Source organism: Choristoneura fumiferana, chromosome 5 (genome assembly GCF_025370935.1).
Source record: "Choristoneura fumiferana chromosome 5, NRCan_CFum_1, whole genome shotgun sequence".
NCBI classification, from domain to species: Eukaryota; Metazoa; Arthropoda; class Insecta; order Lepidoptera; family Tortricidae; genus Choristoneura; species Choristoneura fumiferana.
Genome location: NC_133476.1, coordinates 7,449,370 through 7,466,659, shown reverse-complemented (window position 1 = coordinate 7,466,659; position 17,290 = coordinate 7,449,370). Strand labels below are relative to the sequence as shown.

Here is a 17,290-nt window from a genome sequence, read left to right as displayed (position 1 = left end):
ATCATGGAGCAGCACTGTTCCTTTTATGCTGGCCACATTATTTTTACTTTTGACATTTCAGACTGTCATTTTAGAATTGCATAGTTAATATAAGTAGAGATCTTCACTTTGCATATAAGGTAACCACAGGTATGAAACGTCATTTCATTCATTTTAGTATCTCGGATTAAAAAACAGACCATACGTTACGATACGATTACGACGACAGCTAGCCGGCTATTTGTTTTTGTTTGTTTAAGTACTTTCGGTTAGAAAATTCACCGACTAGCCAGTAATAATGGAAAAACCTGCTGCAACGGCGCGTAAACGCAAAGCGAGGAACGATGTCGATGATAAATTAGAACCATTGCTAAATAAAAAGCTGAAGACTGAGAAAGATGTTAAAACAAAACTGGAAGTGGTGGAAAAGAAGGAACTAACGAAAAAAGGCACAAACAGAGCAAGGAAAGTAAAAGAAGAGACTGAATCTGCTGGGTATGACACCAGTGATAATGTTTGGGACGAAGCAGAAATGCTTTCACGTATCGAAAGAGTGCCTAGACAGCTGGCTGAAAACTTTATTTCGCTTCTTAATGAAGGATGCACATTGCCGTTTATCGCTAGGTATCGAAAGACTGTCGTGGATCACATGATGCCTGATCGGTATGATATTTAAATAAGTAAAACTATTACATTGGAATTTATCATCTGATATAAGCCTGCATGCCAGTTTTTGCTGTTCCAGTTGAAACAGTTAACATAGGTAAAATTATGACAGAATTCTATATAAACTTAAAGCCAGCAACACAATTGTACTGTTTGTTCATTCATACACATTGATTGTTTGAAAATGTACACAATTGTAGGTATGCTAAGTTAAAAAATTGTACTACACATGGTTACGAGAAAACAATGATCAATCTGTCAACACCAGGAAGAATACTTTCTGGCAGGTGCTATTTTTCCACTTTGTAGCAGTTGAGTTTTCAAATTTCTTGTGAATCAGAAAAAAATGTACGAATTTGTATGCTAATTAAAAATTTGAAAATATACATATATATAATTTTACCTCTTTGACAATATTTACAGACTTCAAGAACTATATGAAAGTTATCAAAATGTTACAAATCTGAAAAAAAAAATAAAGTCTGTGATAGAAACCCTGAAAAAATCTAAGAAACTGACTCCAGATATTGAAAAAAGCCTGCTTGATGCTCGGAATTTATCAGAAGTTGATTTAGTGGTAAGTGATACAATGTCAGATTAACCATCAGGTAGAGTAGATAACTGCCTAGGAACCCCCCACACATAAAAATAATTAAAAAATGTTACTAGAGTGAAAACTTTACTGGAAAATTTATATCCTCTATAACAATATTATTGCTGTTTGTTAATGCATGCTGTCAGTTGATTTGATTGAACTTGAAAAGAGCTGATGCTCTTCCAACAGATGAAAAAGGGCCCTAAAAATCACATTGCACTAGGACCTCAACATGGTTGGGTGGATATTTATAAACCATACTGTTGTTTTTTTTTCCTCTGATATTTTAACGAGGCTAGCACACCAAATGTGACTATGTCAGCCTCATGGGAAGCCTCAGATGTATACACCACACTACAGGCAGATATTACACTCTCCCTTCTACTGAAACGTCTGAATGCCCATCCAATGAATCTTTAAATTTGTGTCGCTTCTTCTAAAAGTGGATGACTGAGAATTACATTTACCCCTCCATTGAACAAGCCCATATATTTACTGATTTTGTTTTATGAAATTCTAAATTATTTTTTCATGTTATATTTTGTTGTGTTGTGAGGTTTGTCATGGTAGCAGAGGATTGCAGGTTTGAACCTGGGCCCACACTTCTTTATTAAATTAGAAATTAACCATGAACTCTACAGTAAAGGAAAATTTTGTGAGAAAACCTGCACATGCCTGAGAAGATTATTGATGGTGCAAAGTTTCCAATCCGCACTGGGTCCGTGTAGGACGCGTGAGGCGCCCTCTCGTTCTGAGAGGAACCCTGTGTCCTGGCATGGGACATATGAATTCAAATTAAAATCATTTATTTAGTAAATAGGCTGCAATGGGCACTTTTACACATCATTTTCTAAACTTCCAGCACTTTGGGAAAGACCATCATTGCCAAGAAGAATGTGCCGCAAGAAACTTGGCAGGAACTCATTTTTTCAAAATAAAATAATTACAAATAAAATACTTACAATACATAAAATGAAAGAAATAATTACACAAAAAGAATAATAATAATACAGGGATGTATGGGGGGGGGTCCCTTAGTTACAAAACTAACCACTAACTTATCTATGTTCAGTGGAAGTGTAGAATGCTCCCACTGTTATAAATATAAATAATAATAATAATAATTTGATTCTGAAATATACATTTCAGGTCAAGTATAGGTCAAAATGATATTAATATACTGACTTATTTTCAGTATGCACCTTTAAAAACCCACTCCTTATCACTAGCTGAGAAAGCACGCAATCTTGGCTTAGAGCCATATGCCATTAAGCTGCTTAATGGTGACTATATCAACTTAACAACTTTATGTAGTGACAGTGAAGAATTGTCTTCTGTGGAAAAAGTTGAAAATCACATAACACATATAGTGGCTGACATAATATACAAGGATACTAGAGTACTTGAACATATGAGAGACTTGTGAGTAAATTTTGTGTTAAGAGTTCTACATGATTCATGGGTATTGCAATATTTGCAATGTTTGAAATAAAAAATGTAAAACACCTGTAGTTTAGTATAGCAAACATAATATCTCTTACAGAAAAGAGGAAACCAGATTTACATTACAAAGCAGCCGCACAAAAAGTTCTACAAAACCTAAAGATGAAAACAAAAAGTTTGATAGCAAATCTGATCCAGACACATACCAGTTGTATTTTGAATGGAAGTGTCCTGTGCAGTTTGTTAAGCCGCATCAAACACTGGCATTAAACAGAGGAGAGGATGAAAAAATATTATCGGTTAAAATAGTAGTTCCTGATTGGTTTCATCACAAGTTGGAAAGGTATCTCTATGAACATGAGTTTTATGTAGTATGGTCGAGGACTCCAATTCATGAAGCCACCATGAAACAATTTCACAGTAAATGTCATAGTGAGTGACATTGCATTCATTAACAAGGAAAATTGTAATGACTTTTCCTCTGAAAAGGTTCCATGGTGGGTCATTAATTAAAGTCCTTGACCATACCTACAGCTAGTTTTTTCAAAGTGAAAATAGCAACATATATATTTTATCTCTTCTTAGTCATAACACTTAAGAGTGGTCGTGGTCGTCATATCCGGGGTGGTAATGTGGCACACTACACTATCCGTCCCCATACGGCGATCTGTCTCGAGCTCTTGTGCCCTCAACTTACCCTGCACCACCGTCGCTCGACAGATGTATCATCTCGACGAGACGTGTTCGCAGAAATAGAGAATACGGCCCTGTAGCATGGAAGAAAGACGTTCCTTGATGTTGAGTTCCTGATAAACTCCAACACCACATTTCCAAGGCGTCTATTTTCTTTTTCTCGCTTTCTCTTAGCGTCCACGTCTCTGCACCGTAAAGAAATATGGGAAACACAAGTGCCCTAACAAGTCGCATTTTTGTGGCTTTTGTGATGCTGTCTCTCCATAGGTATTTTCCTCAACCTGTCCATGGCGGACCTAGTGCTAACCATACGCCGTTTTATCTCATCGGCGCATCCATCGTTGTTTGAAATAAGTGCCCCCAGCAGTCCTGGATATGTCAATAGGCCGTATTGGCCGCGGCCTAGGGGCGGCAAATTTCAGAAGACGAGAAAATAGGTATGTTGGAGAGCAGAGATGGGGCGGCGGAAATAAAGTAGCATACACTCTTACAAAATATAAATCCGGCACTGCAGGGCTACTACGAAACTCGAAACTCGAAGTTCGTGTCGTGCGGTCCCTCTGACACCTATACCTACTATTTAATACGGGAGCGAGAAGGACGGTACGATACGAACTTCGAGTTTCGTAGTAGCCCTGCTGGCCCGCAAATAAATATATGATTGGACAACTTCACAACTTGCAACATGAGTAACGTCCGGCGAGTTGTTATTAGCTCTGGCAACAATCATAATCTTAGTCTTGTTGCGATTTATCTTCAAACCGAAATGAAGACTAACTTGATCCATCCCTCCTAGCAGAGTTTCCATTCTCTCGATGCTAGTTGCAAACAGGGTGGTGTCGTATGCGTATCGCAAGTTTGAAATCCTCTGACCTCCAATGCTGATTTCATCTGGCCACTTTTCAAGTGCTATTCTCATAATAAGTTCTGTGTAGATGTTAAACAAGTGGATACAGCCCTGACAAAACTAGAGCCTCCCAAAGTACAGGCCACTTCACCGTGTCAAACGCTTTCGAGAAATCGACAAAGCAAATGCATGCCAGCTTGTTGAACTCTCGGGCCTTCTCAACGATTTGGCGCACATTAAGGATCTGCTCATCCTTTCCCTTTACAAAACCTAACCTATTTTATATTGTATCTTTAGATTATTATTGTATTGTTTTGTATGTTCTATGGCTCTAGTGGCTTGAAACGACATGAAAAAAAAAAAAAAACTTCAACTTCATATTTAATTTACATAAAAATAAATGTTATTTGCAAAATCTATCAGTAAAAAGTATGTAAGTATGATTAATTTTACAGGTTTAGCTTGTCTTTGTGGAAAAGCAGTCACTGGGTTCGCAAAGGCCTGGACGACGCATACAATCGCCTTATCAAACCGTGGCTCTCTAGAAAAGTTAGGGCTGATCTAACAACAGCAGCTCAGAAAGAGGCCGTAAAAACTTTTACAAACAATCTGGAAAAGTACTTGTTAACTGAACCTATAAAAAATAGGAGAATAGCTGGTTTAGACCCTGGTTTTAAAGCTGGTTGTAAGGTGAATATATGGAGACTGAATATATCTATGCTATGTAAATTATAATTGAAACAATGCCATCAATGTTAATATGCCAAACAACCATTTTTAATTTTACTATTTTCTTAGGTAGGCGTCATAGATTCTGATGGTGAAAAGATGGATGCTGTTACTATTTATCCAAATCTGAGTCGTAATATACCAAATGACCCAGCAGCTATGCAGCTGAAAAATCTACTAACTAAAAATAAGTATGTTTTATCTCATTTAATTTGCAACAAGGATACACTAACTAATGCCATATGATATATGTTTAATGGAATCATCATTTCAGAGTAGAATTGATTGGTTTAGGTAATGGAACAGCCTGTCGTGAAACAGAATCCTGGCTAAAGTTCCAGGCTATATCACAAAATATACCAGTTATTATTGTGCCAGAACAAGGAGCGTCTATTTATTCCATTAGTAAAGAAGCTCAAAAGGTAAGATAAACACATATTTTTAAAATAAATAAGCTTTTGTACTGTCTAACAATGTATTTATGTAAGTATGTTGCTTAACTTTTCAGGAACATCCAAACATGGACCCAAATCTAATTTCGGCTTTATCAATCGCCAGGAGAGTACTAGATCCTTTAGGAGAATTGATCAAAGTAAGTTGTTGTCAATGACTCTCATTTTCAATGGCTCTAAGTTAATTTGAATTTAGCATACCTAATTACTTAATTATTTTTTTTTATTTATTTATTAGGTTGACCCGAAAAACCTAGGCGTTGGACTTTACCAACACGATATTCCACCAAAGATGTTGGACTCTGCATTAGATTGTGCAGTTGAAAAAATTGTCAGTTTAGTTGGTGTTGATATCAATACTGCTTCTGTAGCTCTGCTGAGGTAAATTATTGTTTTCTTAACTGAAGTTGAGTAATTTTGAGTGTTTTCGAGTGTTTATTTGATATTAATATATATTGGTAATATATGATATCTGTTTGTTTTTCAGGCGAATATCGGGGCTAAACGAAGGAAGAGCGAAAAAGATTTTAAGTTATCGTCACGATAATGGCGGATTCAGTGCAAGAGCTGAAATACTTAAAGTGACAGGCATTGGCAAAGTGACATTTCAGCAATGTGCCGGTTTTCTCAAGGTTTTAGGAGGAAGTGAGCCACTTGACGCTACAATTATCCATCCAGAAAGTTATGGAATTGCTAAATTGTATGTTATAATACTACTAGACAATCCGCGGCTTCGCATGTGTAACCCATTAGATGTCGTAGTTGAATTAAAATACCGGAATTTTACTAAATGCCCATAGGAATTTCTAAAAATTACATTGTGGTCTTCATTCATGTTGTAAGTCGAACAGTGAACTCCCTTGCGAATTTAATATCTCTAAATTTTGCGGTTAAGATTTTAGGATTTTACGTGGGTGAGAACATCGGAATAAGAAGTACCCTGTGTGATGTTCTAGACGTCCAACTATTTACATGCCAAATTTATACAAATCAGTTCAGCCGTTTTAGAGTGAAGTAGTAACCAACACGCACGCACGCGGTTCAGAGGTACAGATGCGGTCAGTCAAACTTGCTCAAACGTCTAGTCTAGTCGAATATGCTGGATTAATTTTAAGACAGTGTAAAACAAATATACCTGGTGCCATCCACGAAGACGCGTTATTTTGTCAAAATTAGACATTAATGACACTGTAACAAGAGCCACGGCACACGTCATCGTGAATGGAATGACTCTACCTATGAATAGGTACCAATTACTTTTGAAATCTCATGTTTTACGATTCCAGGTTTGCCAAGAAAATTGGTGTCAACATCAAAGAGCTTACTCAGTCGCATTTCCCTCAAGTTGTTGATAGAAATATATCATCGATTGACATTGCAGCTGTAAGCAAAGAACTAAATACCGATATGAGCACTCTGGACCTTATCATAAATGCATTCAAGCAGAAAACAAACGAAGACCACATTATAGTATTTTGCAAACCAGTCTATTCAATGGCAGTTCAAGCCACAGATCAAATAAGAGAAGGATTAAGTCTTACAGGTAATTTTGTAGCAAATAATTCCTGTTATTCTTGTTCCTCTGTGCACAAGTTCAATTACCGTGTCGCTGTTTTTTCGCAACGCTGTAATTAGACTGTTTGATTCGAAAGAGGAATGGCGGTCATGCTCATATCTCTCTCTCACTCTGTATTACTGCCACGTCACTATTAACGGATAACAATGCGACACGGTAATTAGACTGGTGCACAGACGAATGACAATGGCCTATTTTAAAAGCTGTTTCTCAAAAATTTCCGTAAAAGTCTACATTATTCCTGACATAATATCAGAAGGCTAAGTTTTTGGTCAGTGAGAAATTAAAAAGTTAAAAAGATTGCAGGCGCGCTAGCTATTATTGTCGAGTCTCAAACTTTTTAAAAAGTGAAAAAGGCCATGGAGATGTTGGCACTGCTATCAGTTATTTTGTTGGAACTCCAGACTTTTTTATTGGATCTGAAACAGCTTGTGGTGTTTTCGGTGGAAAAATACACCGGGCTGTTTTTTTAATGAAAAAAGGCCGGAAAGCATGAAAAATTTGATTGGAATAAAATTAAATGTCATAATATATTTTGTTGAGAAAAGGTTTATTCTAATTTCGTTTTTTCCTTCACCATTTTTGAGAAAAGCTTTATATTAGACTCGGCTCTGGCTTCGTATTAGTTAAACGGACTCGCAAGGTCGTCTGTTTAGTTCTCATATAGTTAAATTAAGTTAAGTGGTCGGATTGCCTTGAAATTTGGCATACTTATGTAATTTGCGTGACAATACAATAATATGGTAATAACATCCTGGTAGTCCGGCCAGGATCCAGCAAAAAAAGCTTTTATTAACCTTTCGACGCCAACAACTCATATATACGCACCGCAGGTTCCACGCCGACGACCTATATACAGGGTGTAACATTCATATCGGTCAGTATAGGAAAGTCTAAAACTATAATACATAAGAAGATCCGTTCTTAGGAACCATGTCATTGATTTTCATAACAAGAAAAACTGCAACCATACATTTTCAAAAACTTGAAACTTGTACTAAGCTCGAACCGAACCCGGATGTTTTGCAAATAAAACTTTATTCATTCTAGATATCGTGTTTCAAAGTAACATATATTGCTTATGACCTTCACTACCCATATCGAAATAGAAATAAAGTATGTTTTATTTTTCAAAACGACCGGGTTCGATTCCTGAACTGAGTAAAAATTTTTTTTTGCAAATGTATGAATGCAGTTTTTCTTCTTATTAAAATCGATGACATGGTTCCTAAGAACAGATCTTCGTATGTCTTATAGTTTCAGACTTTCCCATACTGACCGATATAAATGTTACACCCTGTATACTTCCATTACTTCAATGCAAAAGCAACCTTCGTTCATTTGTGCTAAGGTTCAATTTTAGCACTATAGAAGTCTGGCGTATGGGTGATGTGTTTTGTATTTGACGTGTCGGCGAAAAGGTTAAAAATTATTTTTTTACCATAAACTTATTTAAATGGCTACCTTATATGATAACCAGTGATCGAATAATCGGATGCATATTTAACCATTTTCATTTTTATGTATTATCTAACGGTGGCATCTTTATTGGTTAATGTAAGATCTAAGTTCAATTGTACCGTTTGTGCCCAAATAAACATTAAAACATACTTACCTAAAGTTCAGGTATTGGCTAATATGGAAAGCACTTTGCTATCGTAAAAATCCCGCGATTCCGGGATTGCGAAATTCAGTTTTTCGACTATAGAAACTAATGCATTTTTGAGATCTACGTAACTAATGTTAAAAGTAGGTACAACGAAATATAGTTTCTGAAAAAAATATTTACTTTATATTAATACACACAGTTATAGGCTAAATATAATAATAATAATAATTAATACACACATACACACCTATTTGTATCAGGGATCCAATATTAACGCAAATTAAATATATGCATACATAGTTCGGGATCCCGTGCCAGGATTTTTTTCTCCAAATAAATTATTTTAAGAAGCTATTTCCATGCTTTTATAGCTAAAAACAAACTTTAGGTAGGTAAATATGCATCCGATTATCCGATCACTGGTGATAACGGAAATATTTTTAATAAAATGATATTTTTTTAGGAGTTGTCCGCAACGTGGTTCCATTTGGATGCTTCGTCGACTGTGGTGTTGGTGAGAACGGTTTGATACACAAGAGCAATTTAGGCGGCAATCAAACTCCGAAACTGGGCGATCGGGTGTCGGTCACTGTTATACCGTCTACAAAACCGAAAAAGATACAACTTAGACTTGAGCGAATTCTAGACTAATGTATCTTGAATATAATTGACATTATTTATAATCCAAAACTAGCTGGCAGACATTCAGCATGTGTGAAAAGATGATCATACTTAAGGTACCTACTTATCTGTTTTTTTTTTTTCTATCTGACTGTGAATGATTGTGATAATATTGACTATGTATGTAAGATAAGATATATGTTGATAAATAAATCAGGCATGTTGTAAGTTACCGAACTTTATTATAATTATAAGCAACAAAATAACAATGAAATTGTAAAAGTTTTAACGTTTACTCTGCTTCGAAGATAGATATTTCGTGTTTAGGGTTGAGATTATGAACATGAAAGACTGCTTTGTTAACGATAGCATCGCATATCCCGGACGTTACTCTGAAGGAAAATACAACACTTGTAAAACTGTATGAGATTTACAAGGAATACATAAAGTTGAAGCTGAATAAAGCCATCGATATAAGATATATCAACGATTCAAAACCTGCACTACTTACCGCCTGCTCAATTTTGGCTTTGGGTCCATGTCGAGTACTTTAAGCAGTTGTGAATATGTTGGTATTTCCTCTTTGGAGTAGTATTCAATTTGGTACTTAAACATTTTGCTATGCAGAGCATCCCTAAATTAACAAGTAATGTTTTATTTACTTTATAAAGTCGATATCGTTCGAATATGTCAATTTAAGTACATAGTAATGAATTCTCACCACAGTATTCCGTCTATAATTCTTATAATATCGGACATTGTCATGTTATTGCCTGCAGAGTTTTTATCCCCGCCGCCGCTGTGATCTTGTAGGTCCGATGATAACAAATCGTAGGGGGGTGTCTTAAAAGAGTATTGAAGTTTTTATGTAGCGTATCACTATGGTTAACTAGCACTAAGTAAAGTTGGAGTTACCTGTTCCCACATCTGTTTCAAAAGCATTCGGGGGTATCCATCTCGTTGTCCTTTGGACGATATAGACACGGTCAGTGACAAGTAAAATGGTTGCGGTTTCTTAATATCCTCTACGTACGGGGGTGAATCATTAATACCCTGTAAATAATATCTAGTGATAAGATCACAAAGAATTTCAAGTCGCAAGCTTTTCAAATTTCAACTTACGGGGTGGAAAAATCCTTCTTCAGTTATTATAAATTCTTGGTGACACTTTTCTATCTTGTTTCGCCGGAGAAGTTCATTTCGTTGGTAACGCCTTCGCTCTGTTAAATCCAATAGTTCACATGCAACTGTTGTGCTGTAATAAAGTAAAAAAAATCATAAGTAAATATTTTGGTAGACTTTCAGGCCTATAACATTTTAATCTTAGGGCCTTATCACACTACCGATTTGCGGGCGAGTGGAAAGCGAGGCGAGCGCGCAACGATATCGCCGCGAGCGCGCAATGATGTCGCTGCGAGCGCGCAGCGAGTTAGCTGCGTATAGCGCCAAACACGCCATATTGTAGACTCGAACAATAATAATAGGGCGTCTTCGGCGCTATACGCAAACGCAGCTAACTCGCTGTGCGCTCGCCTTCGCTATAAATTCGCCCGAAAATCGATAGTGTGATAAGGCCCTTACGTGAAAGTTGCAGGCTCTTGTAATGTATAAACAGTCATAGTGATCCACTCCGAACATTTAGGCTGGATCACTCCCCAGCATGGAGTCATCACTACATTAACAATGTTAGCAATTCTTTCACTGAAACAAGATTATTAATTTGTTTAAAAAATGTTAAGTACCTTTCTATAATTTTATAAATTGCGTTTGAACTTACGGTAGCCATATAAATCGCATGACATGATCGGTGTCGTTACAGATTGCTATCGCATCTCGAGACAGTGAGTGGGTGGGCATTATTGGGATAGTATAGTGTTCCACAGATAAAAATACCTTTAACAAAATCTTGTAAATATATATCAACTCCAAGCATTATTCATAGTAGGTACCTACTTAATTCAATCTAAAATGGTTTAGCTACTTACAACTTCCCTCCTGTACGCTGATCTTATCACTTTGTCTACAAAGAATGGCACATCAAGTCTCGTTTCTACACAGTTTGGTAAACCACCTTGCCCTCTTACCATTATTTTTACCGTGTCGTATCCAAAAGAGCATAAGAAAATGACCTGGAATTATCGAAAGTTAGTTGACAAATCAAACGTGTAGATAGTCCGTGCCCCCCCCCCCGTCTTTTTAAAATATTTGCCATTAATTTCTTACCTCATAGTCAATCATTTCTGTAGGCATGAAAGCAAATGGTATCGCCAATTTGCCTAGTGGTGGGACTTCGGCGAAATATAATAGGCATCTAATAACTGCGTCTGGAGTTATCATGTTTCCTCGTAAAAGACGCCATGTTGTAAACACATCTGTCGGATTGTAGAGCCAGACGATCTGGAATATTTTTTATTGATACCTACTGTTTTCTTGTTACGTTCGTTGTTATAAAACAAATTAAATAGGTACATCTGTAAACTCACTCGTATAACAGGATCCAAATTGTTTATAGGCACTTTGCCACAATCCAACACTGCCAAGTAATCCGAAGACTCTTTATGCCGCCTTAAAGATGTTAATATCCCTTTTGAATTAAGATGTGCGTACATGTGGATGTACAAGAACAACGACCTTTGGTTTGGCAGCGTTAACCCGTAACATAAAGTGTTGAGACCTTCGTAAGAATAATTGAAGCGTAGATGGAGAAGATCTGGATTTTCGGGCTGGAATTTATTAATTATAGAGTACTTAAGAGTACCCGCGGCTTCGCACGCCTAAACTATTTGATCTAGGATTCCGGGATTTTACAAAATTCCTCTGGGAATTCCCAAAATTAGGTCGTGGCCTTCATTGAGGTTGTGTCAAGAACAACTATCCAAAATTTCAATACTCTAAACCAAGCTGTTGAAATTTCAAGATTTTATCCCTATTGGGGATATCGGGATAAAAATTAGCTTATGTGTTATTTCCAGATGTCCAGCTACCTACATCCCAAATTTCATGACTCAAAGCCCATTGGTTGTTATTTCGAGATTTTATCCCTATCCCGTGGGAATATCGGGATAAAAAGTAGCCTATATGTTATTTTAGATGTCCAGCTACCTTCATACCAAATTTCATGATTCTAAACCCAACATTTATTATTTCGAGATTTTATCCCTATCCCGTGGGCATATCGGGATAAAAAGTAGCCTATATGTTTAATCCAGGGTATATATTACCTGTGTGTCAAATTTCATTCAAATCCGTTCAGTAGTTTTTTGCGTGAAAGAGTAACGAAATACATCCAAACAAACATCCATCCACACAAACTTTCGCGTTTATAATATTAGTAAGATAATTTTATTGGTCGTTAAGAGCGTTTATATCTACTGAGCTGGCAACGTTGCATTTTTGTTAGTTTTTCTCGATTATTTCATAAAAATTGAATGAAAATGAAAAATGTTTTCTGATAGAATACTTCTTTATATATAAGTTAATGTGTCTACTCCAATAATTATTCGAGAATGTTTAAGACCGGTTTTTAAAGAAAATAAAAGTCTATGACGAATAATTATTGGAGTAGACACATTAACTTATATATTAAGAAGTGTTCTATCAGGCAACATTTATTAATTTTCATTCAATTTTTATGGAATAATCGAGAAAAACTAACAAAAATGCAACGTTGCCAGCTCAGCAGGTATAAACGCTCTTAAATTGGCCAGTCGATAGAAAAGGAGAAACCTTACCGAAACAATGCCATTGACCGGGAATAGTTCGATGAGAGGTCTGTGTATGCATGTATGCCTCCATTCGTACAATGATGTTCCGACTTTGACCTCGACCATTTCGCAATCGCATATTTTCACCCTGCGCAGACTCCAAGTGACGGGCACGCGATAAACACAGCCCATGACGAATATTAGCTCTACATGACCGTTGCGCACGCAAAGATCGGGACCATATAGATGAACGTCCAACGGTTTATTCGGCCGGCAGTCCATTAGAGCTTTATTAAACCTGCATGGCGAAATAACCGTTAGAGATAGGTATGTAGAAAAGAAAACAATCAATGAAAAAACCGGCCAAGAGCGTGTCGGACACGCCCTAAATAGGGTTCCGTAGCCATTACGAAAAAATTAAGTAATATTTCTCTAAGGATTTCGTATTTTATACGGAATCTTCAAAGTTTAGGTATATTTTATACCTTAGGCTGCTATTTACTACTACTAATAATTCTCAAGCAAACTTAGCCGTTATAGTTTTCCTTGTAAGTTTGATATACTTACTACTATACTGAATTTTTAATTTTTTTTCCACCCACCAGTTTAGATTTTAGAGGGGGGGGGGACGCTCGATTTTAATAAAAATTTGCACTTTAACAGTTGAATAATTCACTTAAACAAATCACTGAATCGAAAAATCGTCTGCAAACCCCTAATGGTTTTAAAACACCTATCCAATGATACCCCATACTATAGGGTTGGATGAGAAAAAAAAACACCCCCACTTTACGTCCATGGGAGGTACCCTAAAAAAATTTTTTTTTGTATTTTTTTTTTTATTGTACTATTTTGTCGGCAGTTTACATATATATTCGTGTCATTATAAAATTACAGCTTTCTAGCATTGATAGTCCCTGAGCAAAGCCGCGGGACGGACAGACAGACAGACAGACATGGCGAAACTAAAAGGTTTCCGTTTTTGCCATTTTGGCTCCGGAACCCTAAAAACGAGAAAAGAATAATTTAACTTTTTAGAAGTCACCACTTACTCGTCTACATTAGTAATATTCCAAACGCAATGATTGCTCAATATTACTGGACATTTTACAGAAATAGTTCGCATAATCTGAAAATAGACTTAGGTAAGTACCTATATAAAAACTAAATCTTAAAATTATAATAATAATTAAATCATATAAGCAAGTCACTGTACCTTGATGCTGGGATATATTCCATCGTACCAGATCTTACATATAGTCTTTGTGATTGGCTGGATTTCTTCAATCTCATCAAATTCATTACGAAACAGCACAGTGTATTTGACATCTATCTGCCTCGGGCCTGCTCCGTCTGGTGTGACTGTCAGTTTCACTTCGCAATGATTAGATGGTTTAAGGCTGTTCTATTTTAAACCAAAATTTACAATTTACTATCTGTTACTAACACATCATATTTTTTAAAGATTGATACGCACAACTGGAGAGTCCAATTCAAACCTATCTCCGCTCCAATCGTCTTCAAGTCCATTAATTTCGTGATAGAGCTTTGATGTAAAGAAGCAAGAACCATAGTTGTAAAGAGTTACAGATTGTGACGCGCTCTCTCTTACCACAATATCATGAAGGTTATTTAGTCGTGGTAAGACCTAGAAAAGATAAATTTTAAATTAATTCAGACTAAAGATCGTTAACGATCGTCTGTATCATGTTATAAAAAATCATCTACATAGCGCACAGGATTACTGTAATGGCAATGGTCTGACGAAGGGGTAAAATGGCTGTTGATGATGATGTAACCGAGCGCTTCAGTGAAGAGTACGACGCCATCCAAATAGGCAGAGTGACGATTTGCCAAAGCTGGCAGAAACTGAATGCGACAGCCCGAAACCAGGATAAAATGGCGTTTGGGGTAAGGCTTAGTCTAGCAGTATATTCCTAATAAATCGATGACGGTGATAATGAAAATTAAGCATTAGTCTTACTCTTAAATCAGGAAGTTCAGAAAATCCAGTGACTTGTATAAACAATTCTGTTGGCTCTCCAACTGGTCTGTAAAGAGCACAGACCTACTCGATCATACTTGAAGATAGTAATATCAATAGCCGTACTTTGATAAATCTTCACAAAGACTCAAAATGTAAAAAAAAAAACGGTACCATACCTGCCATTAATAAGGACAATGCATGAGCACGTCATGGTCGTCTCATAAACTATATTGGGTTCTTTGGGAAAGAACCACCAATGATAACAGCCAATCTGTCTTGGTGGAAGAACTATAGAACCACCTTTATCAGCTCCAAACCACGAGACCGAGTTTAAAATTCTGATGCTGAAGATAATTACCTATTTATTAGATTGTGACACATTTATTGATGTAATTGTTGAAAGCAGTTCATGCCAATAATATTAAAATGATACGAACTGTATCTCCATCCTAGTTAGATTGTGCAAGTACGCCGTACAATAGTTAGTGCAGCCAGTGATGGTAGGTGGGAATTCGTAGACCGCATGAGTCGCTGGGTTGTACCCATGAGACATCACCTCCACTTGACTAATTTCAGCATTACCAGAAAAACAGATGTGAGCCTAGAAGAGATTTCCCTGTACTGATAAAAGTTCTTGAAGATCTTAAATAATTATTTTAACGATACATTACCTTGTGAACTTTGTTTATCATCAAATTCCAGGTTTCGAAATAGTCTCCAAAAGTTTTCGGCTCTAGAGCTACCGTAATAATCTGCCATCCACGGCCTTGTACGGTCCCGCACATAGGCATTACAACAAAATTGCTGTTTTCATAAAATCAATCAACTATGTGATTAACGGTACTATGCAGCTAAGAATTATTTTATTATTGTTCATGTGTAGCAGAAACTTACGTCCCATCAGGAGCTTCAAATTTAAAATACATCGTAGTTTCTAATTTGTTTGATAACATAAAGTTGGCAAAAGTGGTCCTAGCAGGAACAGTTGGTGGCATTACCACCTACAAGTTAAACATTGATATTTAATTTTATTAGCGGCTTAAATTTAAAATAGGAACTAAGTACCTATATCCACACCACGGAAAAAAGGTGCAATACTATAAAAGTAATTACTTCAGTAGGACAGTCCCATTCTGTGATCCACTCGGTGCAGGGAGACCATGTGTTGCCGATACAAGGTATACGAAACCAAGTATGTTTTATTTTCACTTGGTCAGTGTTGTCATCGTCGTACCTCTTAAATTGATAGTCTCCGCACATTAGATAGCCGTATATCTCTTCATTCAACTTAGGCCTAAATTAGAAAATATTAGAATACGAAGGTACCTATAAAAATTAAGTAGGTATTCTTCAATTACTTGCCTAAATCTGATAGTAAACAATCTTGAATCATTTGGTGGAATTACTGAAGCTATTGGATCAACTAGAAATATATTTTCAGGATCTGAAAAGTTACACATACATAAGTAATTAATATTTTCCGAGATACCGGGAGCACAGTTAACAGTTTAAAAATGTATTCACCTGGAATCCATTGTATATAGCCTTCTTCTTGCTCATGATTGGTGACGCATATAGTCTGCGATATATTTCTGGTGACATCAAAAACACTTCCTTCGCCAAAGTCTAGATATCTTTCATATACTGAGGCTGACGGTATGTAGCTCAGGCGGTTTAAACTATTCTCCATTAAATGTGAGCAGCGATTTTTAAGTTTCCAGTTCTTTTCAAAAACGTGGTCAGTAATGTTGAACAGGGGGTTACCGGGCAACAGTACCGTCGCTAGCACGTTAAGAAAAAGTGGGTCCTGAAAAAGTTAACCATTAAATTTAAATTAACCATTAAATTTATATTGAGATGTAATAAATTATGTACGTAACCTACTTATTAGGACGTCTCCGTTTTGTTTTATTTATATATTTTTAATGTTTTAAAAAATTTGGGTGCAGTAGTTAAGTGACAAGACTGACAAGCACCACCACCCGTGTAAACTTGCAACACCAGGAGGATATGTAGAAACGTTGCCTAACTATAGGCACAGCTACAGGGCTGAGATACTTAGAACATTTTATGTGCCAATAATGTCACCGCCGGGAAGCCGTGGTGGCCTAGTGGTTTGACCTATCGCCTCTCAAGCAGAGGGTCGTGGGTTCAAACCTCGGCTCGCACCTCTGAGTTTTTCGAAATTCATGTGCGGAATTACATTTGATATTTACCACGAGCTTTGCGGTGAAGGAAAAACATCGTGAGGAAACCTGCACAAACCTACGAAGCAATTCTATGGTGCGTGTGAAGTTCCCAATCCGCACTGGGCCCGCGTGGGAACTATCGCCCATGCCCTCTTGTTCTGAGAGGAGGTCTGTGCCCAGCAGTGGGACGTATATAGGCT

At 36.8% G+C, this 17,290-nt stretch overlaps 2 protein-coding genes across 2 annotated transcripts; one reads left to right on the top strand and one right to left on the bottom strand.

Moving 5' to 3' along the window:
• The first annotated feature begins 145 nt into the window (after positions 1-145).
• LOC141428034 (uncharacterized protein YdcI) lies at positions 146-9,443 on the top strand. Its single transcript, XM_074087724.1, has 12 exons — positions 146-642; positions 1,069-1,222; positions 2,436-2,662; positions 2,784-3,026; positions 4,679-4,913; positions 5,022-5,143; positions 5,227-5,374; positions 5,461-5,544; positions 5,643-5,785; positions 5,892-6,104; positions 6,691-6,947; positions 9,053-9,443. The coding sequence occupies exons 1-12, from the start codon at positions 278-280 to the stop codon at positions 9,238-9,240; spliced, it is 2,379 nt and encodes a 792-aa protein (XP_073943825.1). The 5' UTR covers positions 146-277; the 3' UTR covers positions 9,241-9,443.
• A 31-nt stretch (positions 9,444-9,474) lies between these two features.
• LOC141428033 (uncharacterized) lies at positions 9,475-16,677 on the bottom strand. Its single transcript, XM_074087723.1, has 22 exons — positions 16,426-16,677; positions 16,264-16,345; positions 16,015-16,195; positions 15,796-15,902; positions 15,573-15,705; positions 15,339-15,502; positions 15,078-15,245; positions 14,899-14,965; positions 14,392-14,562; positions 14,131-14,319; positions 13,967-14,043; positions 12,942-13,212; positions 11,694-11,933; positions 11,434-11,607; positions 11,196-11,339; positions 10,988-11,103; positions 10,792-10,911; positions 10,333-10,465; positions 10,126-10,263; positions 9,932-10,053; positions 9,722-9,844; positions 9,475-9,602 (listed from the first exon to the last, which is right to left on the bottom strand). The coding sequence occupies exons 1-22, from the start codon at positions 16,589-16,591 to the stop codon at positions 9,503-9,505; spliced, it is 3,186 nt and encodes a 1,061-aa protein (XP_073943824.1). The 5' UTR covers positions 16,592-16,677; the 3' UTR covers positions 9,475-9,502.
• Between the last annotated feature and the right edge of the window lie 613 nt (positions 16,678-17,290).

What these genes read in the sequence shown, in the direction of transcription:
- LOC141428034 (XM_074087724.1), top strand. Translation starts at nt 278, where the DNA reads ATGGAAAAACCTGCTGCAACGGCGCGTAAACGCAAAGCGAGGAACGAT. An exon ending in TTTCATCACAAGTTGGAAAG is followed by an intron (nt 3,027 to 4,678) that starts GTATCTCTATGA and finishes TTAATTTTACAG; the next exon opens with GTTTAGCTTGTCTTTGTGGA. An exon ending in AATCTACTAACTAAAAATAA is followed by an intron (nt 5,144 to 5,226) that starts GTATGTTTTATC and finishes TCATCATTTCAG; the next exon opens with AGTAGAATTGATTGGTTTAG.
- LOC141428033 (XM_074087723.1), bottom strand. Translation starts at nt 16,591, where the DNA reads ATGGAGAATAGTTTAAACCGCCTGAGCTACATACCGTCAGCCTCAGTA. An exon ending in CTGAACTTCCTGATTTAAGA is followed by an intron (nt 14,563 to 14,898) that starts GTAAGACTAATG and finishes TATCTTTTCTAG; the next exon opens with GTCTTACCACGACTAAATAA. An exon ending in CAGCGTACAGGAGGGAAGTT is followed by an intron (nt 11,104 to 11,195) that starts GTAAGTAGCTAA and finishes ATTTTGTTAAAG; the next exon opens with GTATTTTTATCTGTGGAACA.